Source organism: Trematomus bernacchii, unplaced genomic scaffold (assembly GCF_902827165.1).
Source record: "Trematomus bernacchii unplaced genomic scaffold, fTreBer1.1, whole genome shotgun sequence".
Classification (NCBI taxonomy): domain Eukaryota; kingdom Metazoa; phylum Chordata; class Actinopteri; order Perciformes; family Nototheniidae; genus Trematomus; species Trematomus bernacchii.
The window spans coordinates 2,871,264-2,886,832 of NW_022987910.1; the positions used below are offsets into that span (position 1 = coordinate 2,871,264).

At 39.6% G+C, this 15,569-nt stretch overlaps 2 protein-coding genes across 2 annotated transcripts in view; one reads left to right on the forward strand and one right to left on the reverse strand.

The window, feature by feature from the left end:
* The window catches only part of unc119a (unc-119 homolog a (C. elegans)), a 23,700-nt gene extending 19,735 nt beyond the window's left edge, over positions 1–3,965 (forward strand). Inside the window, exons 3-5 of the mRNA XM_034114948.1 lie at positions 1–91; positions 1,936–2,108; positions 2,242–3,965. The exon at positions 1–91 is cut by the window's left edge and continues 3 nt beyond it. Coding sequence (XP_033970839.1) covers positions 1–91; positions 1,936–2,108; positions 2,242–2,354 — 377 coding nt within the window. The 3' untranslated portion in view covers positions 2,355–3,965. The remainder of the gene's footprint in view (positions 92–1,935; positions 2,109–2,241) is intronic.
* A 143-nt stretch (positions 3,966–4,108) lies between these two features.
* On the reverse strand, positions 4,109–14,736 carry foxn1 (forkhead box N1). The gene is given in 10 exon segments (XM_034115274.1): positions 4,109–4,650; positions 4,997–5,249; positions 5,251–5,450; positions 5,633–5,840; positions 8,652–8,748; positions 9,283–9,413; positions 9,702–9,797; positions 10,417–10,716; positions 11,633–11,771; positions 14,525–14,736. Coding segments are annotated over 9 exon segments (1,575 nt in total). The 5' UTR covers positions 11,648–11,771; positions 14,525–14,736; the 3' UTR covers positions 4,109–4,375.
* Between the last annotated feature and the right edge of the window lie 833 nt (positions 14,737–15,569).

Consider the following 15,569-nt stretch of genomic DNA (forward strand, 5'->3'; position numbering starts at 1 on the left):
GAGACAGAAAGCTCTTTGACCCCAACGCCGGCCGCTTTGTCCGATACCAGTTCACACCGGCCTTCCTGCAGTTGCGGCAGGTTGGAGCCACGTAAGTGTTTTCTTTAATTTTTTAACAACATATCTTGATCCATATTGAAATTCTTGACTCATGGAACAATTATGTTTAGCTTGTAATACACACATGTCTACAAATATAAACTCTGTGCTTTATACGTGTGGACTGGTATATGTGAACATTATATTAAGAACAAAGAGTGTTAAGGATCTGATTCTTTAAAAAACATATTTGATGGTGGAAGGTGTTTAGTTGCAAAGCAAATTGCACAGGGTTACATGCATGTACTGTAGTAGGACAAGACAGTTATCATTAAACTAATGCAATTAAACAGGAGTTTTGTATACACAAACCACCCACTTATATGTTATCAGGCTATCAAGTGACAGGCTAATGTTAACTGTCTGCCTCCTTAGCCTTCTTATGTGCTTCACTCTAGTCCCCTAAGTTAATATTCAGTGTTTATTTAAACACTTTGAGAAAGAAAGAGACGTGTGTGTAAAAAAGCTGAATGATGCATGATGTCCGGTCGACCCAGCAGCACTGACAGAAGACGCATGCGGGCTGTGGGAGGTGTGGGAGGTGTGGGAGGTGTGGGGGGGCGTCAGTGTGGGACGACAGGCTGACGATGATCTGAAGATAGAGAGCAGCCAGGCCCACCTGCTGAGTCAAATATCTGTCAGTGCGCCTGAGGCCCTGAGCGCTGTTCATCACCAGACTCCTACTCTGTGTCTTTCAATCCAACTGACTCCTAATGTTAATGGCTTAATGAAAAAAACCTAATATACATTAAATGTGTTTTTGAAAACTGTAATGGTTCAGGTTTTATGTTTTCTTTTAGCATAGCTCCTCGGGAAATGTATTTGTTCACTGTTCTGGGAGGACAATTTAAACAAATGTTAACAAATCCTAGGTCAGTGCAACTTTTATAGATTTTTGTTATGATCCGATGATAGGTTTTATCATCTATTTACATTGAAAAAACCAAGAATAAAACACCAACCTCCAGCGACCATATTTATGACAGCAACAAATGTGGAAGTCAGTTGGTTTTTTAACTTTTACTTTACAAACGTAGTTCTTTTCAAAACCAAATTTCCTTTTCTTATCCTAACCAAGTTCAATCAGGAGAGACGTTGATGTATGGAATACATATTTATTACCGGGACACATAATATGATGTAATAATGATTACCACAATTATAACAGGAGAAGGAAATGGTGTTTGGCGATTAGGCCCCAGTTTGCAGGATAATCATTCAGGAGGGGGAAGAACCGCTCCGATGAAACCCCCCGGGGTCTAGACACTGGTGGTGGTGATAAGTAGGTGGGAACGGACTGAAGGGAGAAGGTTAGCTTGGTCCTGAAGGAGACAGGAGGCGAAAGGAGTGGAGGAGGGTTGCGTTTTGTCACCTGAAATGACAGCTGACAAGAGGGAAGAGCAGATATAAAGGGATTAGCGGGAGCTATGATAGGCTTGTGAGAATGGAGAGAGGAGAGATTGGTTAGCTGGGGAGTGACGCCCCCGATCACTTAATGAGGGAGGAGAGTTTAATGAAGTGACGTGTAATCTGAATGAAGAGCTTGGTCTTCCTGATTGAACTTGCGCTGAGCTTCATTAGTTTGCTGCCTTCACCTTTGAAATGAGTTGTGCTTGTGTTTAAAATATTTAGTTTCCACAGTTTTGAAGAGGTCTTTAAATTTCAGTTTCAGTCTGCAGTGTAGAATGTGCAATAGTCCTGTCTGACACATTATTGTGCTAATAATGACCGCTGATAACACTCAATTATTGACTTGATAACATTCAAAATGTTAGTCTCGTTGCATTTTATTTACTACCAGGCTTGTAAATGTATTTCATTCCTTTGTTCTCGCAGAGTTGAGTTCACAGTGGGAGACACACCCATCAACAACTTCCGCATGATTGAGAGACACTACTTCCGCGATCAGCTGCTCAAGAGCTTTGACTTCGAGTTCGGCTTCTGCATGCCCAGCAGCAAGAACACGTGCGAGCACATCTACGAGTTCCCAGCGCTGTCCGAGGACATCAGTGAGTGTCACACACAATACGCCCACATGCACGTGTGACCACTAGAGAAATACACTAACACAGAAGTTGATTCGATCTAACAGGATATAAAGATGCAAAATCCTAAGTGTTGTGTGTGTCTCTTCTCTCTCAGTGCGCGAGATGATACTGAACCCTTACGAGACGCAGTCTGACAGCTTCTACTTTGTGGACAACAAGCTGGTGATGCACAACAAGGCAGATTACTCCTACAGTGGGGGGCCATAGGAAGACCACCCTCCACCTCCCACTCCCTCCTGCTCTAGACATTTTCCATGTACCACTTCAGGACCGGAAACAGATGAACTAATGGACAATTCACTGGCATTAAACGCTCTTGTCTCACTCCTCCATAAATGTCCATTCAGGTATTCAGCTGGAGGACCAATATATTTCTCCCGTTGCCTCTTTGCAGGAACATTGAATTCTGCCAGTTTAATCATCCGTTTGCATCCGAGTGTGTGAGTGAGTGTGTGGGCAGCCAACACATGCAGTGTCTGTACATACTGCTGATTTCAGTCTGTATACGTGGGTTACACTTGATCATCAGGAAGACGTCCGATCACTTACATTTACTGTGTTTTATAGTTATTGATGTGAAAAGAAAAAAGGCGACAGTGTGTCAGAAACAAAGACAGAAAAAAGTTACCCCCAACAAAAGTTTAATAACAAATAATCCATTCAGATGTACATTTATATAGTTTGTATAGAAAGTTCATTACATATTTAGGTTTCTTAAATTCCTAGTAGCACACATCTGATTCATTCTGTCATTGTTCATTTGAATAGAAAATGTGTACTGTGTCTTTGTGAATGTGTCATTTGTTTTATGTTTACATGTAGTACTACTCATTCAGGAGTATTTTTTAAATAAATAGCCACTTTTACGTGTCAGAAAACCTACATTAGCCCAAATTCAGATACCAATTTTGATATCCAGTGCGTTCTCTGTAGTACTGATCACTGTGTATACTTTAATTATGATAAATGTTTTAAGTATAAAATGAAAAAAAGTATGTAAAGTTTTGACAGCGGAAATTCCATCACTGCAATAAATATGGACATTTTTCGAAATCTTGAAATCCATTGTTGTTTTTTCAGAAGAAAGTATAAATAAAAGTAAAAGCAGACAAAATATTATCAAAACAAAGAATCTGAATCAATACAACAGAAGGGACCAAAATCAAATCAAAACATTCTGCAATTGTATAAATGTATTTTCCAGGTTTCACTGACTTGTATTTATTGGTAATGCTAAGTGACAATGTTATCTATCAATAGATTCAAACTAAACGGTATGTTTTCAAATACATAGTTGACTTTCAGATAAAGCCTGAGATTTGGAAATGAACTATGGTCTTTATCTCTCTGGTCTTTTTCAGGCTACGTAATGTAGAAAACAAAAGTACTAAAATGAACGACAGTGAAGATTATCAGATGATAATCCCTCGTTTTCAACACGCTGCAGGTGACAAAGTGTGTTTGCTGCCATCTTCTGTGACAACAGTCTTACTGCATTGCAGTCAGGATGACCCCTAATATCATCCACCAGGCCGGCTTGTTATTGGACATCAGTATAGACAGCTTTTCTTATGCTGATAAGATTTTTCGAAATACGTAAAAGTAAATGGATTAAAGAGCAATGGTGTGACATTTTAAAAACGATGTCACGATACATTCTGCAACAGGTAAATAAGATAAGATAATATAAGGTAAGATAAACCTGTGTTGATCCCCAAAGGGTAATTATCAGCAACAGCAACAAGGGTGAAGCACAGCATAGGACAGATGAATTCACACAAGGATAATAATAATAATAATAATAATAATAATAATAATAATAATAATAATAATAATAATAATAATAATAATAATAATAATAATAACAATAACAATAATTATAATAATAATAATAAAAACAATAATAACAACAGAAATAAAGAAATGTTAGAATAAAAAATGTTTAAAAAAATGTATGACAGCATAAGTTATCTCGTTTTTCTTTTCTCATTTATAAAACCTTCTCATCATTGGCAAACTCACCGTGAAAAGGGCTCTTGCAAACAGATAAATGAAAAAGAAAAATGTGTATGAAAAACAGAAAAACATACCTATTTCCTCCACAGTCTGTGATGCAAAGGTAAACACAGGGTTAATGGGTTAAAATAACCTAAGATGCTTGAGACAATATTACTCATTAAAGGTTAATATAGTGGTCAGAAAGTGTGAGAGCCCAAACAGTCTTTTCATTAGGAGATGGAGGCGGTGCAGGAGGTCAGATACCCAGCCAGGCTCTCCACCCCTGAATAACCCGCAGGATGCAGCCCATTCAAATAACCATCAAAGCTTCTGCCTGTGTTTCCGTCCTCAAACTCCGCTTTTCGTCGAGCGACGCCAGTCCTCTCTGAGAGCTGACCCACAGGAGACGTGGCCTGAAGGCAGCTGGTCTGGACGACCGAGGTGGTGGGGGTCTCCTGTGGGTCGGGCATCAGGCTGTCCTCCTGTAGCTCCTCCCAAAAGTAACCTGAGAAAAATATGTAATTCATGAAAGAACGCACGATTCGACATGTCACAGTAAAAAAAAGTTGGTTGTGGTGTGCGTAATAAAATAAATGCTGAATTGGTGTTAAGGTAAATAAGTTGTGTACATCTGGTTTGTAGGCAACTGCTAGCATGCTATAAGGTGAGAGTACTATAGAAAGCAAAGCAGACTTTGGTGTGATTGGGATGAGTTGCCTTCTTCATGTGTGTGTTTCATCTCTTCCTGTGTCCCAGAATGTGATCACGTGATGAGTCCTAATGCTCTCTCCTTGCAGTACAGTAAGTATAAATATTGTTTGTTTTATTCCTATCCTTCATATTGTCTCTACCTTGCAGCTGTAGGTCAGTCAGACTTGGGTTGAGCGTGTCGATGTCATAACTGACGTCTCCCTCCACCAGCAGGTCCTGCATGCTCCTGGAGCTGTACTCCGCCTGCGGGGTGCCACTGTAAGCAGGGGGCATCTTACCAGCCATGGGGGAGTGCAAGCTCCCATTGACTGATAGGAAAGTGGCTGCAGGCTGCTGCCCACAGGGGGAGTACAGGGAGAATGAGTTGCTGGGGTGAGCAGCGGCAGGGGGGGGGGTAGCAGTGCTGCTGAGGCTGAACATGGGAATACTGTAGATGCCAAAGAGATGGGCTGGATGGCGGCAGCTGGGCTGGGGAGCAGGGTGACGAGGTGTTGCCATAAAGAGGGGCCGCTCTGGTTATCACAGCTGGGTTGGTGTAAGGGGGCAAAGACCTGAGCTTATTGGGTCTCTCTCCCAGAAGACGATCAAGGCTTTCTGTAGGAAAAGTGTGTATCAAAATAAAGTACAGGACAGATCTGCAGTCTTTGCTCTTTAAGTCTCTTACTGTGAATTTGTGGTAAAGTCAATCTTTTGAAAAACATTATTTTCCATTGAATTTTCTTAATGTCCTGTTCTATGGCACTGACATTTTAAATAACAATGTTTAAGGGACTTACCTGGTTTTGCCATGCTCCTGCGAACTGTGACGGGGTCCTTGCGACGCCATTTGTGCAGCTCCTCCTGCATTTTCTCCACCTTGGCTGGATTGAGAGCCCAAAGACAGCCTTTACGGGACGAGTTCCCATTTTTGTTCTCCACCTTCACAAAGCATTTGTTGAGAGAGAGGTTGTGACGCACAGAGTTCTTCCATCCATCAGGAGCTGACTGAAAACAGACAGCAGTTGATAGATGTGTAAGATGCAAAAGAAAAAATGTGAAGCAGCAATTCTATAGTCTTTACATTTCACAATGTCTTAGTACTTATGCAAATGTTTATCTCCCAGTATTGTCTTTAGTTGGTTGTTTTTTCTGACCAATTATAGCAGTAGCCAGTTAATGTTAATAAAAGATAATCAAAATAGATACAAAGACATTTTGTTGAATGACTATACAGTATGATTCATTGATTAATTTGAGCTCCATACACTATTTGTTTAGATGCTTTTAAAATGTAAAGCAGGGCTTGACCTAAATGCTTACATTAGCATGCTCACATGATCACAATAACAATGCTTACATGCTGATATTTAGCAGGTAAAATGTTTACCATGTTCACCATCTTGGTAAAGCATGTTAGCATGCTATAATATTGCATGAGCAAATCCACAAACTGCAGTTTAGTCTGATGAGAATAAGTTTTGCCACAGGGAATTTGGTCATAAACAAATAGTCATGTGGACCTTATGGCACTGTGTCAAATTAAACAACTCCCAAATGTAATTAATGATGTTTGAAATCCCTTTTGAAACCTTAAACAGACATCTCCTTTCCTGAAGGCGATATTAAAATGTGTGTTCCTTTTTTCCACCATCTGCATGTTTAATATCTGCATGCCATACCAATTCGTCAATGAACTGAAATTAACTTAGATACTTGACAATATCCAGAAAGTAGATCTCAGCTTTTTGCAATCCTTTAGGACAGGGGTGTCAAACTCAAATACACAGTGGGCCAAAATAAAAAAATGGGTACTAATCGAGGGCCGGACTGGTTCAATGTTTATTGCAAAACTTATTGAAATGAACTTATTGCACATATTAAACCTGGAACTAACAAAGCTTAAATGATTGCCTATAAAAACAACATTAAACATTAAATAATCAGTTGCATTCATTTCTTATGGCTCTATCTGCAGCTTTTCCGGAGTCATTTCTTATGATTACATTTTTCCACAGGCCAACAACAGCTTCAAAAAAACAATTTCCCTCAAAGAAAAAAACAAACATGCCCTGTTGTCGCAAGAAAGAAAGTGCAGAAGGAAACATTGAAACTCAGTTTGCTGCTCTGTGATGCTAGTTCAAGCCAGATACTTGGCATCTCATCTTGAGTGCAAGTTCATCAATGTTTGGGCTCAGGCTCTGAGCTGAGGAAATCCTCAGGATTGAGTGAAGGTGTGCGTGCAATATACCGGCAGGCCAGATCTAATGGTAATTAGAAATGATCCTGTGGGCCGAAATTAAATCCACCACGGGCCTGATTTGGCCCCCGGGCCTTGAGTTTGACACATGTGCTTTAGGAGGTCCTTGAAGTATCATTTATCAACTGCTGTTTTTCTAGCCCTGCAGCCTGCTTTTAATGTTACAGACAGCTGTTTGGAAAGCAGCCATCCTCTGGGTGCCTTCTTGAATACGAATGGCAACAAATCTATAAGCCCCAGATGTGAGTCTGAACTTATTTGATATAGATACCTGGGATCCTATTGAAAATTTACAGTTTTTGTGACGACCGGGGTTCAAACTGAGTGCCACCCCTGCAGCTGCCTCATTTTATCCATAATTAAATCACAGAGGTTTTAATATGCCAAGGACCTTTTCAGCAACATGATAAATTATAATATCTCTATGGTTTATGATCAGATTTGACACGCATGCACACACCCACACACGCACACAGCCAATATTAAACAGATACAAAACATCTCCTTATTAAGCTGCCAACACTTCAGTGTATTAAGGCCTTGTGCCAATCTGAATGTTAACCCTTCTACTACTGATCAGAAAGACTGTTGATCTAGAGCAGGGGTCTTGAACATTGTACAGGGCAAAGACCCCTTAGCTGAAAGAGAGATGCAGCAGGGACCCCTTACTATACAGTATGTGTATAGAGTTGAGTTGCATAGAAAATTGCTAGTGGCATAAAGTTCCATGTTGACCTTTTCATGCTGCATACAATACTAAGCTATACAATTAATATTACATAGCCATAGCTAACTAATTCACCATTATGGATAGATAATAATAATAATAATAATAGCTTGGATTTATATAGCGCCTTTCATGGGACCCAAGGTCGCTTAACAAAGAAGAATAGGGGAAAAACAAACATAACAAAACAAAAGGCAGTCAGACAAACAGTCAGACAGACAAAACAACAGATAGATTTAGGGGCCTAAGGCCTTAGTAAACAGATGGGTCTTGAGGGCGCTTTTGAAGGCGTCAAGTGTGGGGATGTTGCGGATCTCCGCAGGGAGAGCGTTCCAGAGGGTGGGGGCTGCCACACTGAAGGCTCTGTCCCCGAAGGTTCGCAGTTTGGTGCGGGGGGTGGTAAGCAGGCCAGAGTCTGAAGACCGCAGGGATTTAGCAAAGATAAGCTAGCTCATGTGATTGCACTACGATTCATTTGTAAGAGTAACACTATTATCAATCTTGTTTAAATGTACCAATAATCCAATTTATCCTCTGCTACTATGCAGGATTTATGTTAGTGTAATGTGTATTTCAGAAGTATTTTCATTTTGAAAACAAATAATAATAATGTAGCCGCCTCCCCTGCAGTGTCTCTGATGACCCCAAGCGGTCACGGACCCCATGATTAAGCCCAATGATTGAAACTAATGGAGCAAAATATTTGAGTTTTTAGTGTCGTACATCACAACCCTTTTTTTCTGTTCTGCTTTTACAACGGATACATTTTTTCAGGGTTTTTTTATTCAACAATTGATAGAGAAAACTGTGTAAAATAGAAAAATTGTGGTACCTTGAAATAAGGGAAGTGTTCCGTCATGAAGCTGTAGATCTCACTGACCGGCAGGCTTCCTGTTTTACTGTTCTTCAGAGCCAGGAAGATCAAGATGCTGCGGTCACAAAGAACATTGTTTACATTCACACATTGTTGCTTTGGACATGAATTCAAATGTCGGCCAAAAACTATACCCAAATGGGTACCACTTTACAATAAGACTACCCTTATAAAGGGTTTACGAATAGTTTGTAATTAATTTATTAATTAGGTTGTGAACACTTTATAAATCATTAATAAGCTTTTATAAGACATGAGATAAACAGGGCAACTGTGACCGGTTGCTTGCCAAATAGTCTTATATTTGCTATTTAGCTTACTTCTTCTTCTTCATCAGCCAGCATCCTTGGTGTCTGTTGCTCACTGAGTTGATTCTCGGTAAGTATACCAATATAAGGCTTAGTCATCTTGCCAAATTAGTGACCCTGTGTTGATGTATGAAAACTATGTTAGAACTGGTTTATAAATGGTTCTTAATGATTAATAAAGTGTTTACAACCTGTTAATAACCTAATTATAAACCCTTTATGAATCCTTTATAAGGGTAGTCTTATTGTAAAGTGGTACCCCTAAATGTTATGCGTGTTACCTGTATGAGTAAATGGGCTTGGGGAAGAGGGGCTGTGTGTTGCTCTCCTGCTGTGATTGAGTTGGGAGACTTTGGAGAGAATATTTTGAGCTGTGGACCTGATCGTTGTTGTGGTACAATCTGGGTGAGACCTGAAGAGGAAACACACACACAAGCACACAAATCATGACCTCAAAACCAATGAAAGGGAATATGTTGCTTTAAAGCCATCATGCATGCCAGTTTCTTACATTTGCGTTGGCTGAGTCATGTGCACTGTCCGCTGCTTTTGCAACAAATAAGGCAGCACTATCTTTGCTCATTGTTTGTGACACCTTTAAATCATAAAGGTACATGTCTTACTCACATTTGATCAATCATCACAATGAAACCATCTTCTACAGTGATACTTGATGCAATCCTTGAACTGACACACTCACCTGTTGCAGAGGGACCGATGAGCTGTAGGATGGGTAGCTCTGAGACAGGAAGCAGGAGGGCTCTACAGGAAGGGTTGATAGTTCTGGGTACGAACTCTGAAATAAAAAAAGGAAGGAAATAGTTTCAAGAAAAAAAATCTAGAATGCATAATGTGTGTTAATCAATTTGAAATAAATGTTCTGTCTACAATTAATTGTATGACCTTATTGACACCTTTAAGTCTGCAGTTTACTGATGTTTTTTCTAATTTCACATTGACATAGCATCAGCTTTAAAGTTGATATAGTGTAATTCTCAGCAAAGAGATACACATCCAGTAGTTAGAAAGAGAAATTCTGGAAAGTTTGAAATTGTGTACTCTTCCCTAACTGATTCATCAATTTTTATTAATTAAACTGAATTAGAACACAGATTTACTATAGTCAACCATGACTAACATTTATCTCAACCTTTTTATGTTTTTTTTTGCTGTGATATCAACCATATGATTGTTTATCATTTTAAATGTTATTGTACTATTCATCTTGTCTTATTCTGTAGGGGGGGGGGGTTACAAAAATGGACAACCTGCACACCTGTTTTTTTTGTCTTTGACACTGTTTGTGTTGTTTTAAGAAAAATGAAAATAAAGTTTTTTTAAAAAGAAGAAAAAAAGAAAGCGCAATTCCTGATATCAACTTCAGCCAAATTAAGAGGTAGCATAAATCTAGAAACCTGCATGCTGTCGTCGTATTGGTCCCAGGATGTTGGAGCCTCACTGCCTGAGCTGTGTGAATGAGTGTCAGGGCTGCACACCTCCTGCAGGCAGCTGAAAGAGGACGAGTCCTGCTGGAGGCCACCTGCAGCCGGCACCGCTCCATCACTGAACTGTCGATGGTACGGATGGAAACGGTCAGAGTCAACATGGCCTCCAAGGGTCCCATCAGTGCTGTGCCTCCTGTTCACTGCTGCAGGCCTCAAGCTGAAGGTGTTTCTCTCTCGCAGGGTGAAGCAGACGTTCCTGCCCTCGGTAGTCTGTGGTGTGATCCAAGTCATTGAATATTGTTACAGATGCAGATCACCGCTTGCTAATGGCAAAAAGTCAGGGCTGGGTTTGGTGCGTTCAACATCAAACATGTCTCTACACCTTTTCATTGAATTAGAAGCTGCCAAGATGTCATTAATAGAAAACCTATTCTCTGCCAGTAAACAAAGACAAGAGCCTTTTAACCTGATCCTACATGTTCAAACACAGGTTTTACCTACATTATAAAGTTATGTAACATTTTTCTGGGCAGCAGAACACAGGCATTTTATTGTGATATGTAGAGCTTGTGAAACTCTTCCAGAAATTGTACGACAATTCGGATGTCTATTTTTTTTTTATTACAGCTAAACCTCGTTAGCTAGAATGTAGACTGAAAACAAATGGGGGAAAGAGCTAACCTGGCATATACCAACAACTGGTAATTGCACCTGGCCAGGAAATAGTGTGTCACGTAGTAAATTAGTATATACACGTAAATTCTAGTCCAGATTAAACAAACAACACATACCAAGATAATTGTGTACCCTAAAGGTGCTGATAGGCATTTGTTTTCTACCTTTGGACAGAGTTAGGCTTGCCTTTTCCCTTGTTGTAGGCTTTATGCCAAGCTAAGCTAACCGGCTGCTGGCTGTAGTTTTGTGTTAATCGTAAAGATTGTTCACAATATTCTCATCTAACTCTTTGCAAGTACGTAAGCGCAATTTTCAAAATGTCCTTAGAAAATGTGGTGTTAAATATATTGTGTTTCAGCAGGTAAAATGAACCTTAAATCAATTCTCATAAAGGGCAGTTTAAAACAAATGTCTATGGAAATGCCATAATGTCCAAATAAGATTCAGGAATGTTTTTAGACATAAAAAATATTTTTGGATTAAAACAGAAAGTCATGAGGTGGTTCAGTACCTGTGATTCTGCCATCTGCTGGCAGCCGGTCCTACAGGGCTCACAGGTGTGCGGGCTAGCCTTAAGCGTTGATGCTAGAAACTTGCCACTGCTGTGGGAAAATGTCAGGGGGTGTGTAACTTTGCACCAAAATCTGCTCCTGTGAAGAGATGGAAATGGATCAATTTGAGATGGGAGAGAGAGACTGTTATTAGTCAATTACATTTTCTGGATTCTGCATAGGCTAATGTCTGATGGATGACAGGTTTCAGTAATTACAATTGCCTGCTGCATTAATTTAAATTAAAGGTACACTCATGTTATGCTCTTGGAGAAATAGTTTTGGGAAATGCAAATATTTGCTTTCTTGCCAAAAGTCAGAAAAGAAGATATACTGTACTCTAATGTCTGTACCTTATGGCTAAATATGAAGCTTTAATCAGCAGTTGGTTAGCTTAGCTTAGCATAAAGTTTAGACACATGAGAAAACATACAGAAAACTTACTGTGTTAGGGGATTGCTTTGATCAGAGCCAAATATATTTTCAGTCTTTGTATAAGCTAAGCTAACCAGCACCTGTAACCATATTTACCATATTAGATGGTATTGATCCTTCAATTATTAAGAAGGAGAGCAAGCCTTTTCCCAAAACGTCAACCTATTCCTTTGTGGAAAATGCAAACTGTAAAGCTTTTTGTTTGTTTGATTTATATTGCAGTTGGCCCATAACAGGAAGCGTATCTCCAGATCTTAAGTGTTTTAACAAAGCACTTATTGTAACCGATCCTTTGAAATCATATCTTCTTATCTATTGAGTCATTTTTCCGCTGTAAATCTGCAAGACACACAGTAATATGTGTTTTGACAATGGGTGTGAGAACAGTTCACTTTCAGTGTCAGTTTATTAAAACAACATTAGCACTTATCACGGGGCATAGGTTTATTGGGCTGAGTGTAAAGAAGTGTTATCTGATCTCAGCGGAGGTGACAGACACGTGGCCCAAGTTCCAGTAAAGGTAACCTCAACCCCGACATAAACCAAGCTCATTAAAACTGCCAACAAACCATGGCTGTTAGGTCACATAAAGCCAAATAATGCTGATGCTGAGAGTGGGATCCACTCTGTGTGTGTGTGTGTGTGTGTGTGTGTGTGTGTGTGTGTGTGTGTGTGTGTGTGTGTGTGTGTGTGTGTGTGTGTGTGTGTGTGTGTGTGTGTGTGTGTGTGTGTGTGTGTGTGAGAGCGATAGAGAGACAGACAGAAGAAGCAAACATAGCTCTTTCTGTTCACATGAAAGGAGGCTAAGGTGTTGAAGTGAAAGCTGAGAGATTGCCTTTTAACCTATGTGGCAACAAGTCCTCTCAGCTGCTTGACAGACGCACTTAAAGAAGGAAATGTAGAAGCTTCTGCAGGGGTGTGTGTGCTTAGGCAGTCTTAGCCTGAGATGACCCACATGTGCACATGTAGCCCCAGTTTGTGTTGCTCTAATAGTACATTTGAGTCCCAGAGAAAAAGCTCAGTTTCTCGATAAAAAGTGATTCCAGCTATCACTTTTTGCAAAAAAATGCAACTAATTTGACAACATTATTTCCAGAATCCACAAAGAATCCTCTAACCAACTGTATTAAAATGCCGCCATCATTCTCTCCCGTCATGCCGTTAGATGAGACTGATATTATGCAGTTTGTTTCTCATGTCAGAGAGCCAATGCCAGTGGTTATCTTACATAATTTCCAAAGCTAGCTAGACCAAGATCAACAAACAAACTTACATCAAACAAAACGTAATGCCAGGTTATCACTGTGCTGTACAGATATTCCTTATTATCTGTTCCATTCTGCTGAAAGAATTTTTGACTTTTATTTATGATGTTTTCTTGGATATTATTACTGCTGCGTTTACGTAGCATTTTACTGCTGTGTATCCGTTATTTTAACTTCTTTATATACTAATGGGTACGAGAACGCAGATGCCTAAAAAGTTAACTTCTCATGAGCTCAGAAAAACAGCCCTGCTGACTACTTTGTGGCATTTTTTTCATGATCCAAGAGGGTTTTCGAAAAGTTAGTTTAACAAAGAAATGTGGGTGGCTTTTCAATATATAAAAGAAAAAATAATTCTTAATTTCTTTCAGAAAATGTCAACTCATGTAGAAAGGGTATGAAATTGTAATCTGTAATCTGTATATATGTATATATATATATATATATATATATATATATATATATATATATATATATATGTGTGTGTGTGTTTAAGTAGATACATGTGTACATGTGTAGATATTTGTCATTTCAAACAACCCCGGTGTATTTTTTTCATTTTACTAATTTTGTTTGGTATTTTCGGGTCTCTAAAAATATATGATTTGCAAAACTGTACTTTTAATATAATGTGAATAAATAAAGAATTACAAAAAAAGAAATTGTAATCTGAAAAGTAACTGTCATAATAGTAGCTGCCTTACATAAGCAGTGGAGTGCAAACGACCGCTGAGATGTTGTGGAGTACAGATTGCATAACAAGGTAGTACTATAAAATACCTGAGTACCTCAAATTTGCTACACATTTCATAAGCTTTACACAAATGTTATAGAAGTATTACTCTTTCTATGGTAATCCGAAGACAAGATAAAGTACTTATGTCTGTCTAATTGTTAGGATTCACACTGGCAGTCTTTGCTCTTTCATGATCAAATGAGAAGGCGGCCACTCAAAGTTCACGGCGCCGGTTAAACAGCAATCGGGACCTACAGCAGTGCCAACCCTATCAGTGCAGTACTGTAATATCTCTCACAGTAGTTACCACATAAACATGGAGGTTAAAATGAGTATAAATCACAGCACAATTGTAGCAGCAGCTTTTCATTTAAACAACAACATTCACTTATTGGAAAACTGTCAAAGGAACTCACCTAACATTTACAAACAATAACCGGCCCCTTCTCTTCTTTGTGGATCTGCAGTTTCAGTCAGATTTTCTCACTGGTAACCTCTGGCGACATCTGGGCCCATTATACGTTGTGGATCTGTGCACCTCACACCCCCTCACTGTGAGTGGAGCACTTCGATTAGATTGACTGTCTAAATATGTTGTGGACTGGTGGATGGGCTGGTTTCAGATTTTGACAGTGCGTGTGTGTGTATGTGTTTGGCACTCATCCAGGCTAAAGCCCGGCAGGAAGATATACAGAAAGAAAAACCTGCTGCAACAGGTTACATAACATCTACGAGTTGCAGTCATTGGCAGCTGGCAGTGCTCTCTTCCTCCTTCCATCACTCTTTCTTTGCCTGACTGAATGGTCGCTTGTCTTGACGAGACATTAGATACAGTGCAGATCAGAGCCAGTGGCGGCGAGAGCAGGCGCAGTGCCCTGGTTTCTGAGCTCACCCATTGCAGATGCTGGCTTAAATGTGATCAGGTTTCTACTTAACTGGTGCACTATAAAACAAACGTGTGCACAAGTAAATACAGGCGTTTATCCATTTGAGATATTGAAGAACACACACAAAGTTACAGCTTGAGCAAACTGAAACAAAATAACTGGCTACTAGTTTTAACAGAAGCAGTCAATCTGGAAATGTCAGTTTTTGATGCAGCCAATAGGAATTAACTCATAATTTATGGACATACCCATCAATCAGGCCCTTGTCATTGGCACAATGAGTCATGAAAAACCCATAACAACCTTAAAAAGCAAGGGAGGCAGAGGAGTACAGTAGAAAGTGAGAGAGGTAGAACGAGTTGAGGTATGTCATTACAGGTAGATTCCTATCCTATCCTTCCCATGAACCAGGAAAACATTGCAAGCCGTAGCTCGGTGCAATACCTTGAACAAATTATGTCCTCTGCAAGAGGGCGAGGCAGAATGACAGAGGTAAGGATTGATTACAGATAGAATAAACTCTTGTGTTACATAGCCAGGCCTCTGACAAGCTGAGCTAGTGCCCAGGGCTCTT